This window comes from Haliotis asinina, chromosome 3 (genome assembly GCF_037392515.1).
Source record: "Haliotis asinina isolate JCU_RB_2024 chromosome 3, JCU_Hal_asi_v2, whole genome shotgun sequence".
NCBI lineage: Eukaryota > Metazoa > Mollusca > Gastropoda > Lepetellida > Haliotidae > Haliotis > Haliotis asinina.
This window is the reverse complement of record NC_090282.1, coordinates 65,276,518-65,293,952: the sequence shown is the minus strand read 5'-3', so window position 1 is coordinate 65,293,952 and position 17,435 is coordinate 65,276,518. Positions and strand designations below refer to the sequence as shown.

The 17,435-nt window shown below is 39.0% G+C and overlaps 2 protein-coding genes across 2 annotated transcripts; one reads left to right on the top strand and one right to left on the bottom strand.

Annotated features, from left to right (window-relative positions):
• Positions 1 to 476: 476 nt before the first annotated feature.
• Positions 477 to 4,062, bottom strand: LOC137276986 (histamine H3 receptor-like). Its single transcript, XM_067808642.1, has 2 exons — positions 4,017 to 4,062; positions 477 to 1,860 (listed from the first exon to the last, which is right to left on the bottom strand). Exons 1-2 carry the CDS (start codon positions 4,034 to 4,036, stop codon positions 801 to 803), a joined length of 1,080 nt encoding a protein of 359 aa, XP_067664743.1. The 5' UTR covers positions 4,037 to 4,062; the 3' UTR covers positions 477 to 800.
• A 1,638-nt stretch (positions 4,063 to 5,700) lies between these two features.
• On the top strand, positions 5,701 to 17,111 carry LOC137278308 (proteasome subunit alpha type-4-like). Its single transcript, XM_067810567.1, has 9 exons — positions 5,701 to 5,778; positions 8,125 to 8,167; positions 9,060 to 9,222; positions 11,432 to 11,509; positions 12,214 to 12,302; positions 12,885 to 13,015; positions 14,161 to 14,284; positions 15,820 to 15,988; positions 16,971 to 17,111. The coding sequence occupies exons 1-8, from the start codon at positions 5,776 to 5,778 to the stop codon at positions 15,975 to 15,977; spliced, it is 789 nt and encodes a 262-aa protein (XP_067666668.1). The 5' UTR covers positions 5,701 to 5,775; the 3' UTR covers positions 15,978 to 15,988; positions 16,971 to 17,111.
• Positions 17,112 to 17,435: the final 324 nt, after the last annotated feature.

Genomic DNA, 17,435 nt, shown 5'->3' with positions numbered 1-17,435 from the left:
TGGCAGCATTGTCTATAAAATTCGTCTCCTCAACCATTGGACCAATGAGACCAAAGCAAATTCAAGCTGGTGTAAGGTATGGGGACAACAGTGATTACAGATTTGAATGTCAGTTTCATCATTGTGGACAAGGGAATATTTCCACATCTTAGTCCAGAATATTCATGCACTGCTACACTGTGTGGATATTATCCTATTACATGTCATGACATTATCGCCATATACCATGTAAACAAAAACCACCCTCAGTATCACTGGTTTACATTGTATCTCAAAGTTCTGAAAGATGGAGAGCAATGAGTTACAGTTGCAATCATTTAGGTACTAATATCATTTCAGGTATTCTGGTGTCTTTGAAACTCTGCGAATTACTGACTGGTTTCTATATGCATGTGAATAAGGTGAATTCTAACCTTGCGGGCTGTTCCAGTAAATCACTAGACCTAATACACTAAGAAACAAGATAAAGCATTCTATTCATCTCAAGGTTTATTCTTTCAAGAAGACAAAGTGAATTATAAAAATCTCACTTGATAGGCATTCTCCCAATATTAGAAGCATGTACCTCATTGTTATGGAAATAGCCAGTAAATCATGGCAGGTGTATCGATTTCTGATCACCTTATGTAAACAAGATCATCTAAATTCCACCCATGAATAATAGAAATATGTACCTCATTGTTATGGAAATAGCCAGTAGATCATGGCAGGTGTATCGATTTCTGATCACCTTATGTAAACAAGTTCATCTAAATTCCACCCATGACTGGAAGTCTGTCATGACATTTGTGATCCAAGAGTTAGAAGCTAGTAGTAACTGATGTTGGTGAAGATGAAGCAAGTGATAATGTATAGCTGTAGGATCTCTGCAAGGTCAGTCTAGGTGTACAGCTGCTCCTTTTCCACATCGATGACACTGCATGACGGATATCAGTGGAAACAAGCCACACTAGGGGCATCGCCCCAGATTTGATCATCGCAAGATACATAGTGATCCCCCACACTGTGTCCGACCTGATACACGATGAGTTGTTGAAGTTGCAGAACAGATACATGAGGAGACAGAAGAAGACTGGGAACAGCATACCCACACACACAAAACTGGCCAGTAGGACCATGTGTAGAGACTCTCTGCAAGGCTTCTCCACTGTATCTTCCCTGTTTCCTCTCTTGGCCAGAATCCCAAAGATGACATAGACGATGACGACTGTTGTCATCACAGATATGACCAGAAAAGAAGGAGCAAAGAAACTGGCAAAGCAGGTGACTATCTGGAACTTCCATTTCCAGAGAATGACACAATGCCCGGCGTCTGTAGTCCGGGGGTTATTCATGGCTATTCCTTCCGAGTACATAGGAGTTACAAGACTCACGCCAATAACCCATGGAAGAAGGATGAGAACTGCGGTGAGGATGCCCTTCCCAGAACCATCCATCATACGGGGAGACAAGAGATAGTAGAACCTCTCAACATTAATGACAAGGACTGACAATACGGAGATGCAGACTTGGATGTAGAATACAAGCTCATATGTGATGCAAGCTCCTCGGGAGTTCCTCCAAGTTCCGTGGAGAAGACTGTCTGTATACAACGGACAACAGAAGAGGCCGACGATGAGTTCTGTTGCTGCAGAGTTGATAATGAGCACGTTCTTGGGGACTGTCCTGAGATGTGAGTCCATCCCGATGGTGATGATGGTGGAGGTATTGGACAGGCAGATCCACAGTGTCAGAAGGATGTGTCCAATAGCCAGGATGATGTAGTGTTCAGGCACAGGGTATGCCGGCGACATCACAGACACAGTCAGTAGTGTGGAGTTGGACAGATCCACATGGGGCATAACCAGTCGGGCCGAGAGTCTGAAAAACGTTATAGGTGTTTCATAAGGTCATGTGGACCACTGCAAAAAAATCAAATAATTAATGTACATGTTATCGTTTGAGTAGTCTGCCACTTGGCTGTCGCCAGTCCATATCTGGCCTCTCACACGGTGATGTTTCTAGAATATTGCTGAGAGCAGCGTAAAGCTACACTCATGCACAATGAATGCCTCCCGAAGATTGCCTTCACACCGTCCTCAGCAATATTCCAGCTATATGGCGGTCTGTAAATAATAAAGTCAGGTGATCGAGAGCATGACCATCAGTATACGCATCCAGGATACGAAGACATGGCAACCAAGTCAGCGAGTCCGGTCACTCAGTCACTCCATTTTCCGCTTCCTTTGACAAGCATGAGTTTAAGGACGCAGTGTAAATCCACACATTATCATCTCGTTCACACACGCAAATGCATTACTGAATTTCCACCATACAGAACAGCACAAACTCCGAGTTTCTATTATCTCTGTGTTATTTTCCTCTTTATTGCATCCGAACAAAAGCATCCAATTTTCTCAAACTACGTGTAATAACCGAAAATATTACATAGAGAGCAAAAGCGTATATCATAGCCCCGAATTTCCCGGGGCAGAAAAATATTTCGTGGAACACACCGACATTACTGTGAGAAATACGTCTTTTTGTGTCCCATTATATTATTTCTATCATGTCACTGTTATACAGAACAAATATCCAAAAGTTATGAAAGTCCTGACCCGTAACGATGCATTGGTGTGATAGGAAAAAAACAGTTGTTGTAGTGTCATGTATTCATGAATTCCATAGTAACGTATTCCGACCACACGTTTCTTCAGTCTTCAAGTTTGGCTCGAATGCTTCCTTTGAGAATTAGTGAGGGAAAATTTTGTTCCAATATCACGGCACCAGAAATGGACTTTAAAACTGCACATACGTGGGTAATCAAATCCGAACATTGGTCGTGACGAGCGAGAACTTAAATCCAAACAAAATATTTTTTACAAACAGACAGTATTTCTCACATATATTTCCCATCAAAAGTTTACTAGCTTAAAACACGCACTATATGTTATCTATACACATGGTCACAGCGAAGATCGATTTCTCCACTAACTTGGGGGTAACCAGCTGCTAACCTTATGCCGATGAATTGCACGAGGATCATGCATCAAATTGATGAAAAACGTGCAAATATCATGCATGTGAACAGCTGCTTTTATGTGTAAGGTTTTGTTAAAGTTATCGATTGAACTCATGACAAAAACCATTTCAACATTATGAATTTGTTTTACAATACATCAGCTCATGTGCAAACAGTGTTTAATCGTACGTGTTCTTGCGCCTGTGGAAGGAGCTTCTCAGGCGGTTGATGAAAGTCATGAGTAGGGTTTTACAAAAGATACACTACACACACACTGTTCTCATTGTTTCGCGGTTGTCCATGACATGATTGCACTGGGTGACAGTACCATTCATGGATAGCTTATCGTCTCTTGTCGGATCGTATTTCCACGGCGAGTAGACGTATTGGTGGTGTTTGCTTGACCTTGTTAAGGTTGAACTTTCTTTCCACAAGACACAAATATTGTTACATATTCTAACTTTTCCAGAATTAAACATTACAAATGCACTTGTATTCGTAATAGATCTATGAAAGTTGCAGATTAGTAACGAATATATGTTTGAGTAGAACGTGTGGAACGTGACAAGATATATGAGTGACATGGACCTCATGTTACTCTGTACGGTATTTCAGTAGAATCACGAGATATGTTGACGAATATATTATAACCCAAACTACTAAAGTAATTTAACTTTTCTCCTTTCAAATACATGCAAGGATTGAGATTATACATCTATTCAAGGTGTAATTATTGTGACGCATAAAACATTTATTGTGAAACAATCAGGAAAATATCATGAATGGGGTTATTCCATTCTGTGTGCATTATGAACCATGACCTCTACATTCGTAGAGCCGGGGTACAAATTTAGCATGCATTGATTCATCGAGATTAATATTGCCTTTACGCGGAAATCTTCCATAGTTTAGCAAATTGACACATGTGAAAGAAACATCTTTCATGTGCATGATCTAAGTATGAATTAAGTTTCACATTTTGAAAACTAAATGAACGGGCTGTGTCCCGACTTACGGTTGTGACTGTTCCGCCATGGTGCCTTAGCTCAGCGTCCCTCTTCAACTGTGACGTTGAATCCAATCTGTCTAGTGTGTACCATAGATAACAGCACCGCTTATGCATTGGTTAAGCCAGGTTATCCCTGATAACCTCAGCATGGACCTCAACATTGCAAAAACCATCGTGCACCGTGATACATGCGAGGAAAGCGTATTCAATTACTAATCTGTGTCTGATATTGGAGTGAGTGAATGAGTTGAGTTTTACGCCGCTTTTAGCAATATTCCAGCATTGTCACAGCTGGGACACCATAAATGGGCTTCAGGCATTGTACCCATGCTGGAGTCGAACCCGGACCTTAGGTGTGACGAGAGAAATATTTCACCGCTAGGCTACCCCACTGATACTGGAAGCGAGGAACTGTTACATATTGCTTATTCCCCAAGGTCTCAGTTACCTATAATGCCACTGAAACATTATCGATATCTAAATGTTTGTTGGGGTTTTTTCAGTTGAAAATAAAGCTTTTTCTCAGCTGATCATCACACAAGTATCACAAAACCACATCAATCTAAAAAGGGAACTTAAACTCCGCGAAGTCAAATAGATAACGAATAGTAAGAAAATAAGTATACGTTTTAATAAAAATTGAAATTCAAACTTGAAAGACACAAAAGTGTGAACGTTTATCTGAGAGTGGCACTGCATGCAAACGGTATGTATTGCAATATTTTTCTGAGAACCTGTATATTGGATAAAGAACATATATGGAGACTGTCTTTTCATCTTTATGGATTGAAATAAAATCTACACACATTTTCATTCACAGCAAGTGGTGTCGTTCGTTATTTAATGACAAAACAGCATAAGGGTAATACTATAAATTGTGCAAGAAAATTGAATGCCTAACTATACATCCTAATTTTGCAATTGCTGTCATGAGAACCATATCATACATATTTGGGAACTTGCAATGTAGAATATGGGATTAACAATAAAGTGAGGAAAAGTGTTTCCAACTTTAAAAAGATACGTATTCCTTCTCCCGTTCAAACAGTTCACAGTGCAAGTTCTCTCCCTCCCTCACCTGCATACGGTAAACAAAGCCTCAGTAACAACAACAACAACAGCAGCAGCAACAACAACAACAACAGCAGCAGCAGCAGCAGCAACAGCAACAACAACAACAACAACAGCAGCAGCAGCAACAACAACAACAACAACCCATTTGAAGCGTTCTAAAATCCCCCGTATCACATTTCACACAGATAAGGGTTCAGGGTTAAGAACTTCAGTAATTCAGTAAATTAAGCTGAGATAAATAGCCGTACGTCACATTTTGTCATATGAAACTCTATTCTTCAGATTGTAAAAATGGAATTCAGTTAAGTATTCATGATCTAGGCGTTAATTAGAACTTAATTATTTTTTATGTGAGTACTGTTCCTTGCATAATATCATCAATGTTTATCAGGATTGTGCTTCTATTCGTCTTTCTATACTAAAACCACGAGAAAAAAAATAAGTTCGATTTCACATTGCAGATATGAATATTATTTTACGGGTGTGCACAATCCTATTGACAAGTTGTCTCCCCTGTCCATAGAATTTATTTTCGAATTCATCTTCTGTATGTTATATTTCCGGTTAAATATACTATGTCGAATATTATATTAAATATTGTACATATTATTTCTGTGGCAATTTTGGTGTTGGTTTGAATAATGGAAATTGCAATTTTCGTATTCTCATACAGCTCTACCTAAATTCCAAGATGGTGAGTACGGCATGAGTTGACGGAATATTGCTATCATTGTGATAGTTATGCAGTTCTAACGGCATTTAATGATTTATGTTTGTTATACCAGCTTGAAAGTGTTGTCATGCAGCTTGCATGAGTAGTTAACTACAGTAATTACTTTAGATCGGTGCTGTTTGAGTAATGAATCTGTTTTGGTTAGTGTGACAGAGCAGTTTTCGTGTTTGCTGATTCTTTATTTGCGGAACACTGACTTTGTCAGAAAGCTGCCAGTGTTCACCCAAAGATGGCATGCATTTCAGTAGTTCACGTCAACATAAGATTAATAAGATAAGAATGAGTTGTATCATATTTTTCTGCATTAGTCTCGTTTAATCGTGGACATGATGTAGCACTTTTCCATCAGTGACAATAATCATCATGCGTGCAGAATGTACAAATCACAAGCTCATAGTTACTGATACCCAAACTCAGTGTTTATCTATGTTAAAGTGTGCAACAAACTGAATGACTCGGATGAAGTTTAAATTACCATCAACATTCTGGACTATTTGTTCAGACTAACAGTTAAGGTTTTCCTAAGACACATTTATTGATTGTGTTGATCAAATCTTGCATGCATCTGTTGTCTTTTAGTATGAACAGTGTCATCGATATTCAACACTTTGTATATAGTAATATGGCAGCAACCTATAAACACAGCAAATCTGAAACACACAGTCCAGTGGTCCATCTTATGATCACTCAGATCAAACAGGGCAATTAATCAGATCTAAATGCTAAATCACTTTTGTCACCACTCATGGCACAAGTATGATCAGCATAAGTGGCACGAAACTTGTATTAACCTGGCATCTTCAAAGAGCTCTACCCCAAGGCAATACCCATGATACCTTTTAACATGTGTAGGGATCTAAGTGGATTTTCATTAGTAGTTTTCTTTCTGCTGATCCATTTTGTTAAAGGTCGCATACAACGTAAAACACAACTTTGCAGATTCTGGTACCTTTCGGTATGCACTTACCGAAACAAGTCATAAAAAATGCCAATTCAAGCTATGAAGTTGAAAAAAACGCGATGAGGAAAAAGCCCGTGAAATCGGAGTTCAAACGTTTCACTAAATTCCCCCCAGCGATGGGGGGAAAACTGGTTTCAACAGCTGTGCTGCGCTGCGTCCATAACGCATGCGCAGTGAATAGGTTCGCGGAGCTTGAAACAGTATGCATGTCCAGCGTCTGAGGTCGTGAGCAGTTGTCTAATCTTGGTTGTGTACACAAACAAGTAAATAATGTACTTGTTACGTAAAAAAACTTGTTGATTGTGGTAAGCAGTCTCTGTCATAGAGAAAGCTCAGTGTCTGGTTTATTCACACCTATATGTCTGTCTGCCTGTCTACTAAAGACAACATGCAATACACAGCTTCAATCATTGACCACGTGCAATTTGAACTTAACACCTATCAGACTATACGACATAAAGAAAATAAGTTGATTTATGACTCGTGCACCCGAGTCCCTTGTCTGCCACATTATGTAATTAGGCACATGTGATACACATGACATGTTTTTATGTCTGTGGGTTGCAAACAAACTACATTTATTTTTTTCGGATGACTGGATCTGACGGAAACTGGTGCAAACTCTTGTCAGAAATTTCAAGTCCTGCTTTGTACTTGGACGAATGACAGATTCCAGCCACGCAGTAGTTTACCATCTCTGCCGACATGATTTTTTTATTGGATCGAGCGCAAATTCAGAGAACGTGTATTTTCCAAACCCAACATCTCTATATACATTCTTCATGGATAATGACTTCTTTTAGTGTATATGATTTTGTTTGACAACAGTATATGAATCCATACTGAAACGACGCATGAAGTACACAAAAAGAAGTTGTTATCCATAAAGAATCTTAATTTCTTATGACTGGCTATACTTCTAAAATGCCCATCAAACAGATCATCTTTCTGTACACACAATGCGCCCTCAGCATATCAGCAAATGAAACAGCCAATCGGAAGCCGTCGTTACACTTGAGTGCATATCCACCCGCTATGACTGGGTTCGGTCTCCCGAGGGCTTCGTTTCGGGGGAAGTAAGCCAAAGTACAAAATATTACACTTTTTTAAAAGAGGCAGTGTATATTATATGTCATGAATAAGTGATAAATGTGTTTTAATTATGTTTGATTTTTGGGTTGCATGTGACCTTTAATTTTAAGGAATTCATGTTTTAGCATGTGTAAAGATATACCACTGCAGTGATTTCTCTGAAGACTTCCAAATACATTTTATGGTCAGCCTCACCCTTTTGGGCACCACGTCTTTTAATTTTCATTATTATATTTTAAAATTCTACTTTTCAGGCTCGGCGATATGACTCAAGAACAACCATATTCTCCCCTGAAGGTAAGCACATGAAAAAGCAGAGACGTGCACTAATGTCAGTAATGACAAATAACTTGATTATTTAATCCTTTAGCTTGCATACTGTATGATCAGTGACCATCCTCAAAATCTTGTGATAGTGCTCATGCTTTGATAACAGACCTATGTGTAAAGCCCAATTATTTAAACGTTTACATTTCTTTATATAACTTTCCAGCATGTTACACCCAAGTGTTTTTTTTTTATTAAAAATAACCATGGTCACAGGAAGCAAACATTCAATGACACCCTGAAGGAGTTTCTTTTTTGTAATTTTATTGCATATTCTAATGATCATTTTGCTGTGAAAACTTCCAACATTAACTTTTTAGGTCATAAACATTTATTATATGTACAACCCTTTATTTACTCCTATGTTTTATTCTATTGAATTGTTGCAATAAACTGTCAGCATGGCCATTATGTTAAGATTCTTGTTATTTATCTATGTAACCTTGCTATCAGGGATAATTTATTGCAAACTTACTTTGGAAAAATGACCCGTGACAGTCCCGGGGTAGAATAATTGGCTTTCAGCAACCCATACCTGCCATAAAAGGCGACAATGCTTTTTCGTAAAAGGGAACTAATGGGATCGGGTGGTCAGACTCGCTGACTTGGTTGACACATGTCATCGGTTCCCAATTGCGCAGATCGATGCTCATGTTGTTGATCACTGGATTGTCTGGTCCAGACTCGATTATTTACAGACCGCTGAAATATAGCTGAAATATTGCTGAGCGCTGCGTAAACTAAACTCACTTGCTCACTCGCTTTGGAATAATTAAAAAGGTCTGAGTGATACTATCACTCACTGATAGGGCTATGTACAATAAAATATTTGTTAAAATCGTATATTGGTTTGCTGTTTCAGGCCGCCTGTATCAGGTGGAGTATGCCATGGAGGCTATTGGGCATGCTGGCACCTGTCTCGGCATCCTGGCCAAGGATGGGGTTCTCCTAGCAGCAGAAAGAAGAAACACTAACAAACTTCTAGATGAAGCTTCCTACTCAGAGAAGATCTACAAACTACATGAGTAAGTTCATTCAAATGTTCTTCCATGTTTGATACTGTGATAGTGACAAGATTTATATTTGTATCAGAGTCATGCTTAAGCTCAATATTAATAGGACTTTTTTTATTTGCCCTTGTTGGGAGTCTGGAAAGGTGTTTTTGTGTCCTTGATCTTAGTGGTGCACTGATTGATAAAATAATCAGCTTATTGATCATTTGACAATCAAACTTCAATAATCGATTAAAAACTTTTCCTGTACTTGCTGTATACTGTCTTCACGGATAACAAGAATGATTGGTGTACATGCAAGATTTGTAGATACCTCCAGGTAGGCTGTAATAGAGGAAGTCAAGTCTATTTGTAGTTTGTTGTGTGAGAAGTCGTTTTCTTCTTGTTGAAGTAGAGGCTTGCAGCATAATAACCGTTTTAGGGTGGATACATATATTGTTTAGACCTGTGTTTGATTCCTTGTTTGAATATGCGAGCACTCATTAAGGTTTCGTAAATGAAGTATGTTATGCAAAAATGGTTCAAGGAACAACAAATGCACCCGAGACTATAACAAGTGATCAGAGCAAGCGAATTTGACTGGCTGGTTAGACTGCTTCGAGAAAACGTTTTCAGGGATAGAAATTCTTTTTTATTTATTTTTTTTTTTCAAGTGTGCCTCATGGGCACTGTCATGATATTTTAAGGGCCATTTCAATGTCAGGTGTGCCATAAATTCATGTTTTTTTAAACTGAATTTTACCTTAAAACATTACATTATGTTACATTACATTACATTACATTACAAGTGCAGAGTCTGAAGTGAATGTCCAAGTTGTAATTGTATTGTAACATTCACTAATAAATCGTGAGTAATAAACAATGCTAGATAGGGGTTTTTGTGTGTACTTGCTGACCTCAAAAAAAAGAGTCAAAAGACATTGATGATTGGCTGTCTCTCTGACCTGCACATTTTATCATTATTCATTGTTCATAATGTTGCTGTATATCGAATCTTGGCATGCTTGTCTCTAGCTTCTACAGATTCTTTAGGCTGGGAGTATTAAAAAAATGAATAATTCTTCTGCTGTTCCATAATTGGAAACAATTAAAACTAATTTCCATTTATGTCATCGGAAATGAGTCAATGTGAGGATCGCATGTCATCTGCTACCAAGAATACCCATTATACTAGTTTGGACATCATAGTAATCATAAAAATGGACCTGCCCATACGATGTTACACTGCCATTTTCTAAGATTGACATTCTCTTTAAGTCATGAAAGATAGTTACATTGAAAACATACGTTAATGCAGTTTTAAAAATATCAAATGTGCCATAAGGGCCCGCAGGTAAGAATTTAACCATGCCATGTTCTGCCTGTGGTTTTGTGTTTACGAAAGACTTAATTCTTGTTGAATTCATGAATACGGCTGGAAATGGATAGCTTTATTGATATTTGTTACTTCTACACTTAGATGTATAGCCGTTCTATTCGGCATCAAATTCCAGTTGTAGATCTTGAGTTGAACATTTCTACATTTTTGCACACTCATATTTGACCTTCGTATCATTTAGTTGTAAAAATGGTGATCTAAATTTGTATTAATTGTCAAATACACTGTGATTTTCAATATCCTTTTGTTAAAGTGTTTCTTAATCCATTTCTAAAGAAGAATGGGTTACGATCTTGTGTCATATGATCTTCGTTACAAGCGACCGTGAGGCAGTCGTCTCATCAGCGGGTCTTGTGTTCATCCACACTTGTAGTTGATCATTTATAGATAGTTGATGGACAGAAGACATCGACAATGGATTATGGTTTTAGAGGTTGATTCCCAACACTACTTGATTTTTATGTTAATCACAATAATTGAAACAGTAATAGGAAATGTAAAATGCTGCAGACCCACCATCAAACATGTTGGTACTAAGAGAGAAATTGGGCTATCTCTTGGGCTGTCATGGTTGCCTTCAAGCAGATAGAAACTGTAGGGGTGACTGGTTTCCACTTCCAGACAAGTGGAAATACACAAGTAGTTTGGAACCATGGTAGCTGTGGAATGTGTTCAGTTGATATGTCTGTTGCTGTTAAAGTGTTAATGAAGACTATTTATTCTTTGTCACCTTGTCAAATATACCAGAAAGTTGTTTTGCTGCCTTTTGGCTGGTCTTGTTTTCTTCCTTTATAATATATGGCCTGCCATGTCGATTTTGTGATGGAATGATGTTTGTTTCAGTGACATGGCTTGTAGTGTAGCTGGAATCACTGCAGATGCAAATGTACTTACAAATGAGCTTCGAGTTATTTCTCAGAGGTAAGTTCACTCGTTGAAATCCTTATTGTTAAAAGCAACTGAAAAGATTTTTAATTTGCAGTTGATAATGAACTGATAGTGACAGCATCGTTCATTGATTGCAATCTGATATGTGTGTTTTAAAAATGAAATTGAAATGAAGACGAGTCTTTCTTTTATCCTGTTGATTTTATCCCTCTTTAAAAGGTTGTGTTAGTGGATCTTCCTATTCGAGCTATCAGGGTGATCTTAGTAAATAGATCTGATTTGAATGACAATGGTGTTTTTCATACCCTTGCCTAAACTATTGTTGTAGTTTTAGAACACTAGCTGGGTTTGCAGAATGTGTTTTACTACATCTGCTCCTTGTGATGAGGAGACCAAACATCAGTTGAGGTGTGCCCCATGAAAGTCCGGAGTACAATAGGCCTTCAGCAACCCATGCTTGCCACAAAAGGCAACTATGCTTGTCGTAAGAGGTGACTAGCAGGATCAGGTGGTCACGCTCACTGACTTGGCTGACACGTCATCAGGTCCCAATTGCGCAGATTGATGCTCGTGATGTTGATGACTGGATTGTCTGGTCCAGACTCTATTATTTACAGATCTCCATTGTATAGTTGGAATATTGCTTAGTGCGGCATTAAACTAAACTCACTCTCACAGTTGAGGTGTAAACAATGAAACAGTCTGAATTAGACAGAGTGCACTGTATTTGGTTGCAGGTATATGCTCCAGTATCAAGAGCCCATTCCCTGTGAACAAGTGGTCAGCACCCTGTGTGATATCAAGCAAGCTTACACACAGTTTGGAGGTGAGACTTTGCAATGCCATTGGAAATTGCATCCGAATCTTCAAAAGATGTATCATACTTCTCATTGTCAATGTGACTGCCTGTGATGAAGCCAAAGTAAATTAGACCTCAGTAATGCTTGCTTATTTTAAAGGATTACTAGAATGGTCTTTCATCGTCATCAGACTTCCTTCAGTTATACCCTAAAGATGTGGGTTTGCATTAATCTTCAGCAAAAGTTAGCACTAGTCTTCAGTTGCAAAACTCGATAAGATTGAGCTGTCAGATTTGGTTGAGTCATGTCATTGTATCCCAACAGGGTAGGTTGATGCTCATGACTATGAACACTAGATTGTCTGGTCCAGACTTCATTATTTACAGACCACTGTAATTCAAGTGGTATATTGCTGAGGTCGTCATTAAATATCAAACACATCTTTTAGTTATACCAGGATCTTCTTCCTGAGTTTGAATTCAAAGTTTGCCAGAATAATCTACCTGTTTTCTCTTAGCATGTCAGTCCTGCCTTATGTTTGGTGTTTATAAGTACTGCGTAAGCTATGACTTCAAAGCTACTAGACATGTACTTGTTCTGTGTTTCAGGAAAGCGTCCATTTGGTGTATCTCTACTGTACATGGGCTGGGACAAGCACTACGGATACCAGCTGTACCAGAGTGACCCCAGTGGCAACTATGGAGGCTGGAAGGCAACCTGCATTGGCAACAACAGTGCTGTAAGTACTTCTCAGGGCAACCTGTTGTGCAACAATAGTTCTGTAAGTACTACTCAAGGCAACCTGTATTGGCAACAATAGTGCTGTAAGTACTTCTCATGGCAACCTGTATTGGCAACTATAGTTCTGTAAATACTTCTCAGGGCAACCTGTCTTGGCAACAACAGTGCTGAAAATACTTCTCAGGGCAACCTGTATTGGTGACAATAGTTCTGTAATTACTACTCAGGGCAACCTGTATTGGCAACATTAGTGCTTTAAGTACTTCTCAGGGCAACCTGTATTGGCAACAATAGTGCTGTAAGTACTTCTCAGGATGACCTGTGTTGGAAACGATACCGCTGTAAAAGTACTTCTCCGGGTGACCTGTATTGGCAACAATAGTGCTGTAAGTCCTTGTCAGGCAATCTGTACTGACAGACAGTGCTGCAAAGGATTTTTTAAGGCAACCTGTAAAGGCAGCACAGTGCTGCAAGGAAACAGTATCAGTGCAAGTACACTTACAGTGCACTCTGTCTAACTTGGACTCTGTCTTTCGTGAATTGCTGAAAACCAGACTGCACTTGTGGTCCGTACCTTCAGGCATTGATATAAGAAATTTCAGTGTAACTCCAACTACTGTCTAATTCTGACTGTTTAGTCGGTCCCAAGCCGGTCTGACGTAGAGTGCACTGTACTTGACAAGTCAACCTGTGTTGGCAAACAGCAGTGCTATACGTTCTCAGTTGGCCCTTTTGAGGCATCAACACCAGTTTAAGTACTTGTTTCTGCAACCGGTGTTGGCATAAACAGGGTTGTAAGCAGTAACCATGGTAACCATGGGAAATATGCTTATGTATGACATTAACCCTATTTCGCATCACCAAACCTTATGTGAACTTGTATAAGTGGTATTTTCAGTGAAAGTCCTTTTCACAGCCATGTCATATTCAGGATGTGCAAACCAAGACAACAAGAATACAAGGATCCCATGTTAATGTTTAACGACACACACAGTTAATGCGGATGAGGTGGTTCAAGTGAGATACAGATGTTAAAACTGGACTTAGATCACGTTTCTTCACCTCAGTTTCTTAATAAAAATCAGACAAACTGGTATCATTGTTAGTGTTTTATTTTTATGTATCCCACACATTTGTTTTCAGAATGCTGTGTCAATGTTGAAACAAGAATACAAGGATGGGGAGACAACTCTCAGTGAAGCTCTGGCTCTGGCTGTCCGAGTCCTCAGCAAGACACTGGACATGACTAAACTCACACCAGAGAAAGGTTAGTTGGAGTTGACAGTGTAACAGTGAGTTACTCTGTAGCGGATTCTTACAAAAGTTTGCACATTGGTTTTTAGTTTCATAATTCAATGCAATGAAAGAAATACGCAATTAATCCTTATAATTAAATTCAGCAACAAATACTATACCCTTTTAACAATATTTTCTTTAACCATAATCAAATCGAAATCGAAACAGATGTCTTTGTTACCACCAATTAACATTTTCGGTGTAAGAATTTGGTAATGGCGTGACATGACTCAGGTGACTCATTTACATAAAATGACATGCCTACCAAACCATTAGCCAATCAGCATAGAGCACCCCCAAACAGCTGTCAATCAACCAAGCTAACATGAGTTGGCGAATCAGGGTGGAACAACTCAATGTGACACGTCCCGGTATCGGCCAAGTTTCAAGTTCAAACGTTTGAATTACTACCTGCGAACTGAAAGAGACAGTTTGAAAAGTGAGAATTGGAAATGAAGCCCGATGATATGAAGTTAGTGGAACTGAGATTGTAGTATTTGCGCAAGTAGAAAGAGGCTGTGATGTGACTGGGATTGCGATGCCATGAACTGAAGTTCCAACGTGCGCATGCTCTTGTCGACGTTATTAACGTTCACGGATAATTTTGAGTTGTTTGTTTATGTTAACCACAATGTATCACTTCAATGTTTACCCAAAGTTCATTAAGGTACCAGAGTACAAGGGAATTCCCTCGCTGTGTAAAGGTATTCCCCGACATTCCTCAGGTTCGAAAGTAGTCCGGTTCATTAGGCGTGGCTTATTTTTTCTTCAGATTCATTGGGAAATGAACTCAAAAGAAATGTTCCCAGTTAACCAATCAGATTGCCAGAATTTTAATGAACACAATAAAAATTTAATTATTGTTGCTTAAATATTGCTGTTTGGATCCAATATCTTGAGAAACTTTCAGAGCTGTTTAGTGTTTGAAATTACTTCCATTTATTTTTTTCCAGTAGGGAATTGTTAATTCCAACTTCTGAGATTTTGTCCAACCATGTAAACTAAAAGAAGTTAACATATACAGTTTGTAGTTGTGAGATGGACCAACAGCACTATCCTGTTTCTGTCGATTCGCAAACCATGCAGATCCAGATTAGAATTGATCGTTTTGTAACCCATGCTTGTTGTAATGTAAGAGGCAACTAACAGGATCAGTTGATCAGGTTTGCTGACTTTGTTGGCTCTTTGTTGGTTCTGAGTAGCACAAATTTATGCTCATGCTGTTGATCACTGCCCTGGTCCTAATCACAGACTGCTGCCATATGGGTGGAATATTGCTGAGTTTGGCATCCTTTGGGGGCAGTGGGGTAACCCAGGGGTTAATAAATCTGCTTGTCACCCCAAAGGTCCAGGTTTGATTCCCCATATGGGTACAGTGTGTAAATTCCGTTTCTGCTGTCCCCTGCTGTGGTAAAGGCACCATAAAACCCAACTTGCTCACTTTGCACCCAACTCGCTCACTTTGCTTGCTTGGGTGTTGTAGTCTTTTATATTTCTGTGTTGCAGTTGAGATATCCACATTGACGCGCAAGGACAACAAGACTGTCATCAGGATTCTGCCCCATGGAGAGGTGGAGAAGTTGATCAAGACCCACGAAGAGGATGAAGCTAAATTGGAGGCTGAGAAGAAGAAGGAATCAGAGAAGAAGAAATCTGCATCATAGATACTATATCGGTGAGATACAAGAGATGTTTTGAGTGCAAGTTGGTGATCATACCAAATCTGTTAGTATCTTCCTTTGGGCTTCACACTCTGCAGCAGGATAATCTTTCTTCCACACAGCCAGGACAATCCCTCTACCACAGCAGGCTGCCATCTGATGATTTGTCACATTTTGCTCTGTCCATTCAAGATCTTACATTTGTTGTTCATCTGCTTAATTTTTTTACATGTCTTCATACATATGGGATCAAATGAACATTTATTGAAAAGATCCTTAAAAGTGAAGAACAATTTCCAGTTGTGTGGTTAGTCTTTGTTTACATTGGTTGTTCAGCTCCGCATGCTGTCATGTAAATCAGTTAGAGTAGTTTGATGTATACTACCAACAAAAACAAACAGGAACTGATGAAATGACAGTGAATGTGAAATTGCTCAGAATGTCCACTATATCGAATGTGGGATTGAAGTTCAATATTTGGTGTGTCCACCATGTTATGCAACACATTCAGGACACCTTGATGGCATACTTTTGATTAAATTCTGGATGGTTGCCCGTGGTATTGCCTGCCATTCCTCCTGAAGAGCTTCACCAAGCTCGGCCTCGTTGACGGGTGTGGGGTGCCTGGTGTACATCCTTCAACCGAGAATGTCCCATGGATGTTCAATTGGGACAGGTCTTTCTACTTAGAGGGCAAGTCCAATGTCTCTATGCCCTCTCGATGGAGATAAGCTGTCACATCATATGCAAAGTAGCCTGTGCCAGTGATGTTATGCTGAGCCACTACTTTGCCGGAGTATGTGAGTCAATAATGAGCATACTGGGCATACCATACACTCATTTTAAGGGTCAAGTTAGCTTAACTATGAGATTGACTTATCTACGATAATATATGGTAAAGTTTTTAAACAGTATGGTGATGTATTTGTTCCCAGTTGGAATTTGACTTTTTAAATGTATTTTGTAAGGCTAATCAAAGGATGCTTCCTGTTTCAGATCACTAGTGCTTGATGATCTTACCACCATCTTGATTGTGCAACTACGCTACAGAGGGTTTTTGCCGTGCACTACTTGTCATTGTTTTTGTCATTGTACAAACTACATGTTATTATATACAATAAATTCATAAAGACTCAATGGCTAGTTGTTGGTTTTGATACTCTTTGGATCAAGAGGCAGTGTTTAATCATCCACTCATCATGCAGAAGACAGTGGTTGTATTCTGCACATGGGTACAGTGTGTGAAGTTCATTTCTCGCGTCCCTTCTGTGATGCTGAAGGAAAACAAGTTCTATTACCTACAGTGAAATGTCTCACTCATTGCAATATGGAAGTTGACTGCCCTTAGAACTTGGTTTTCCTTCACCTATATAACTTTGAAAATGACTCTCAAAGAAATTCTTTTTTGTTGTTGGAATATTGCTGAAAGTCGCATAAAACCGTACTCACTCACTCACTCAC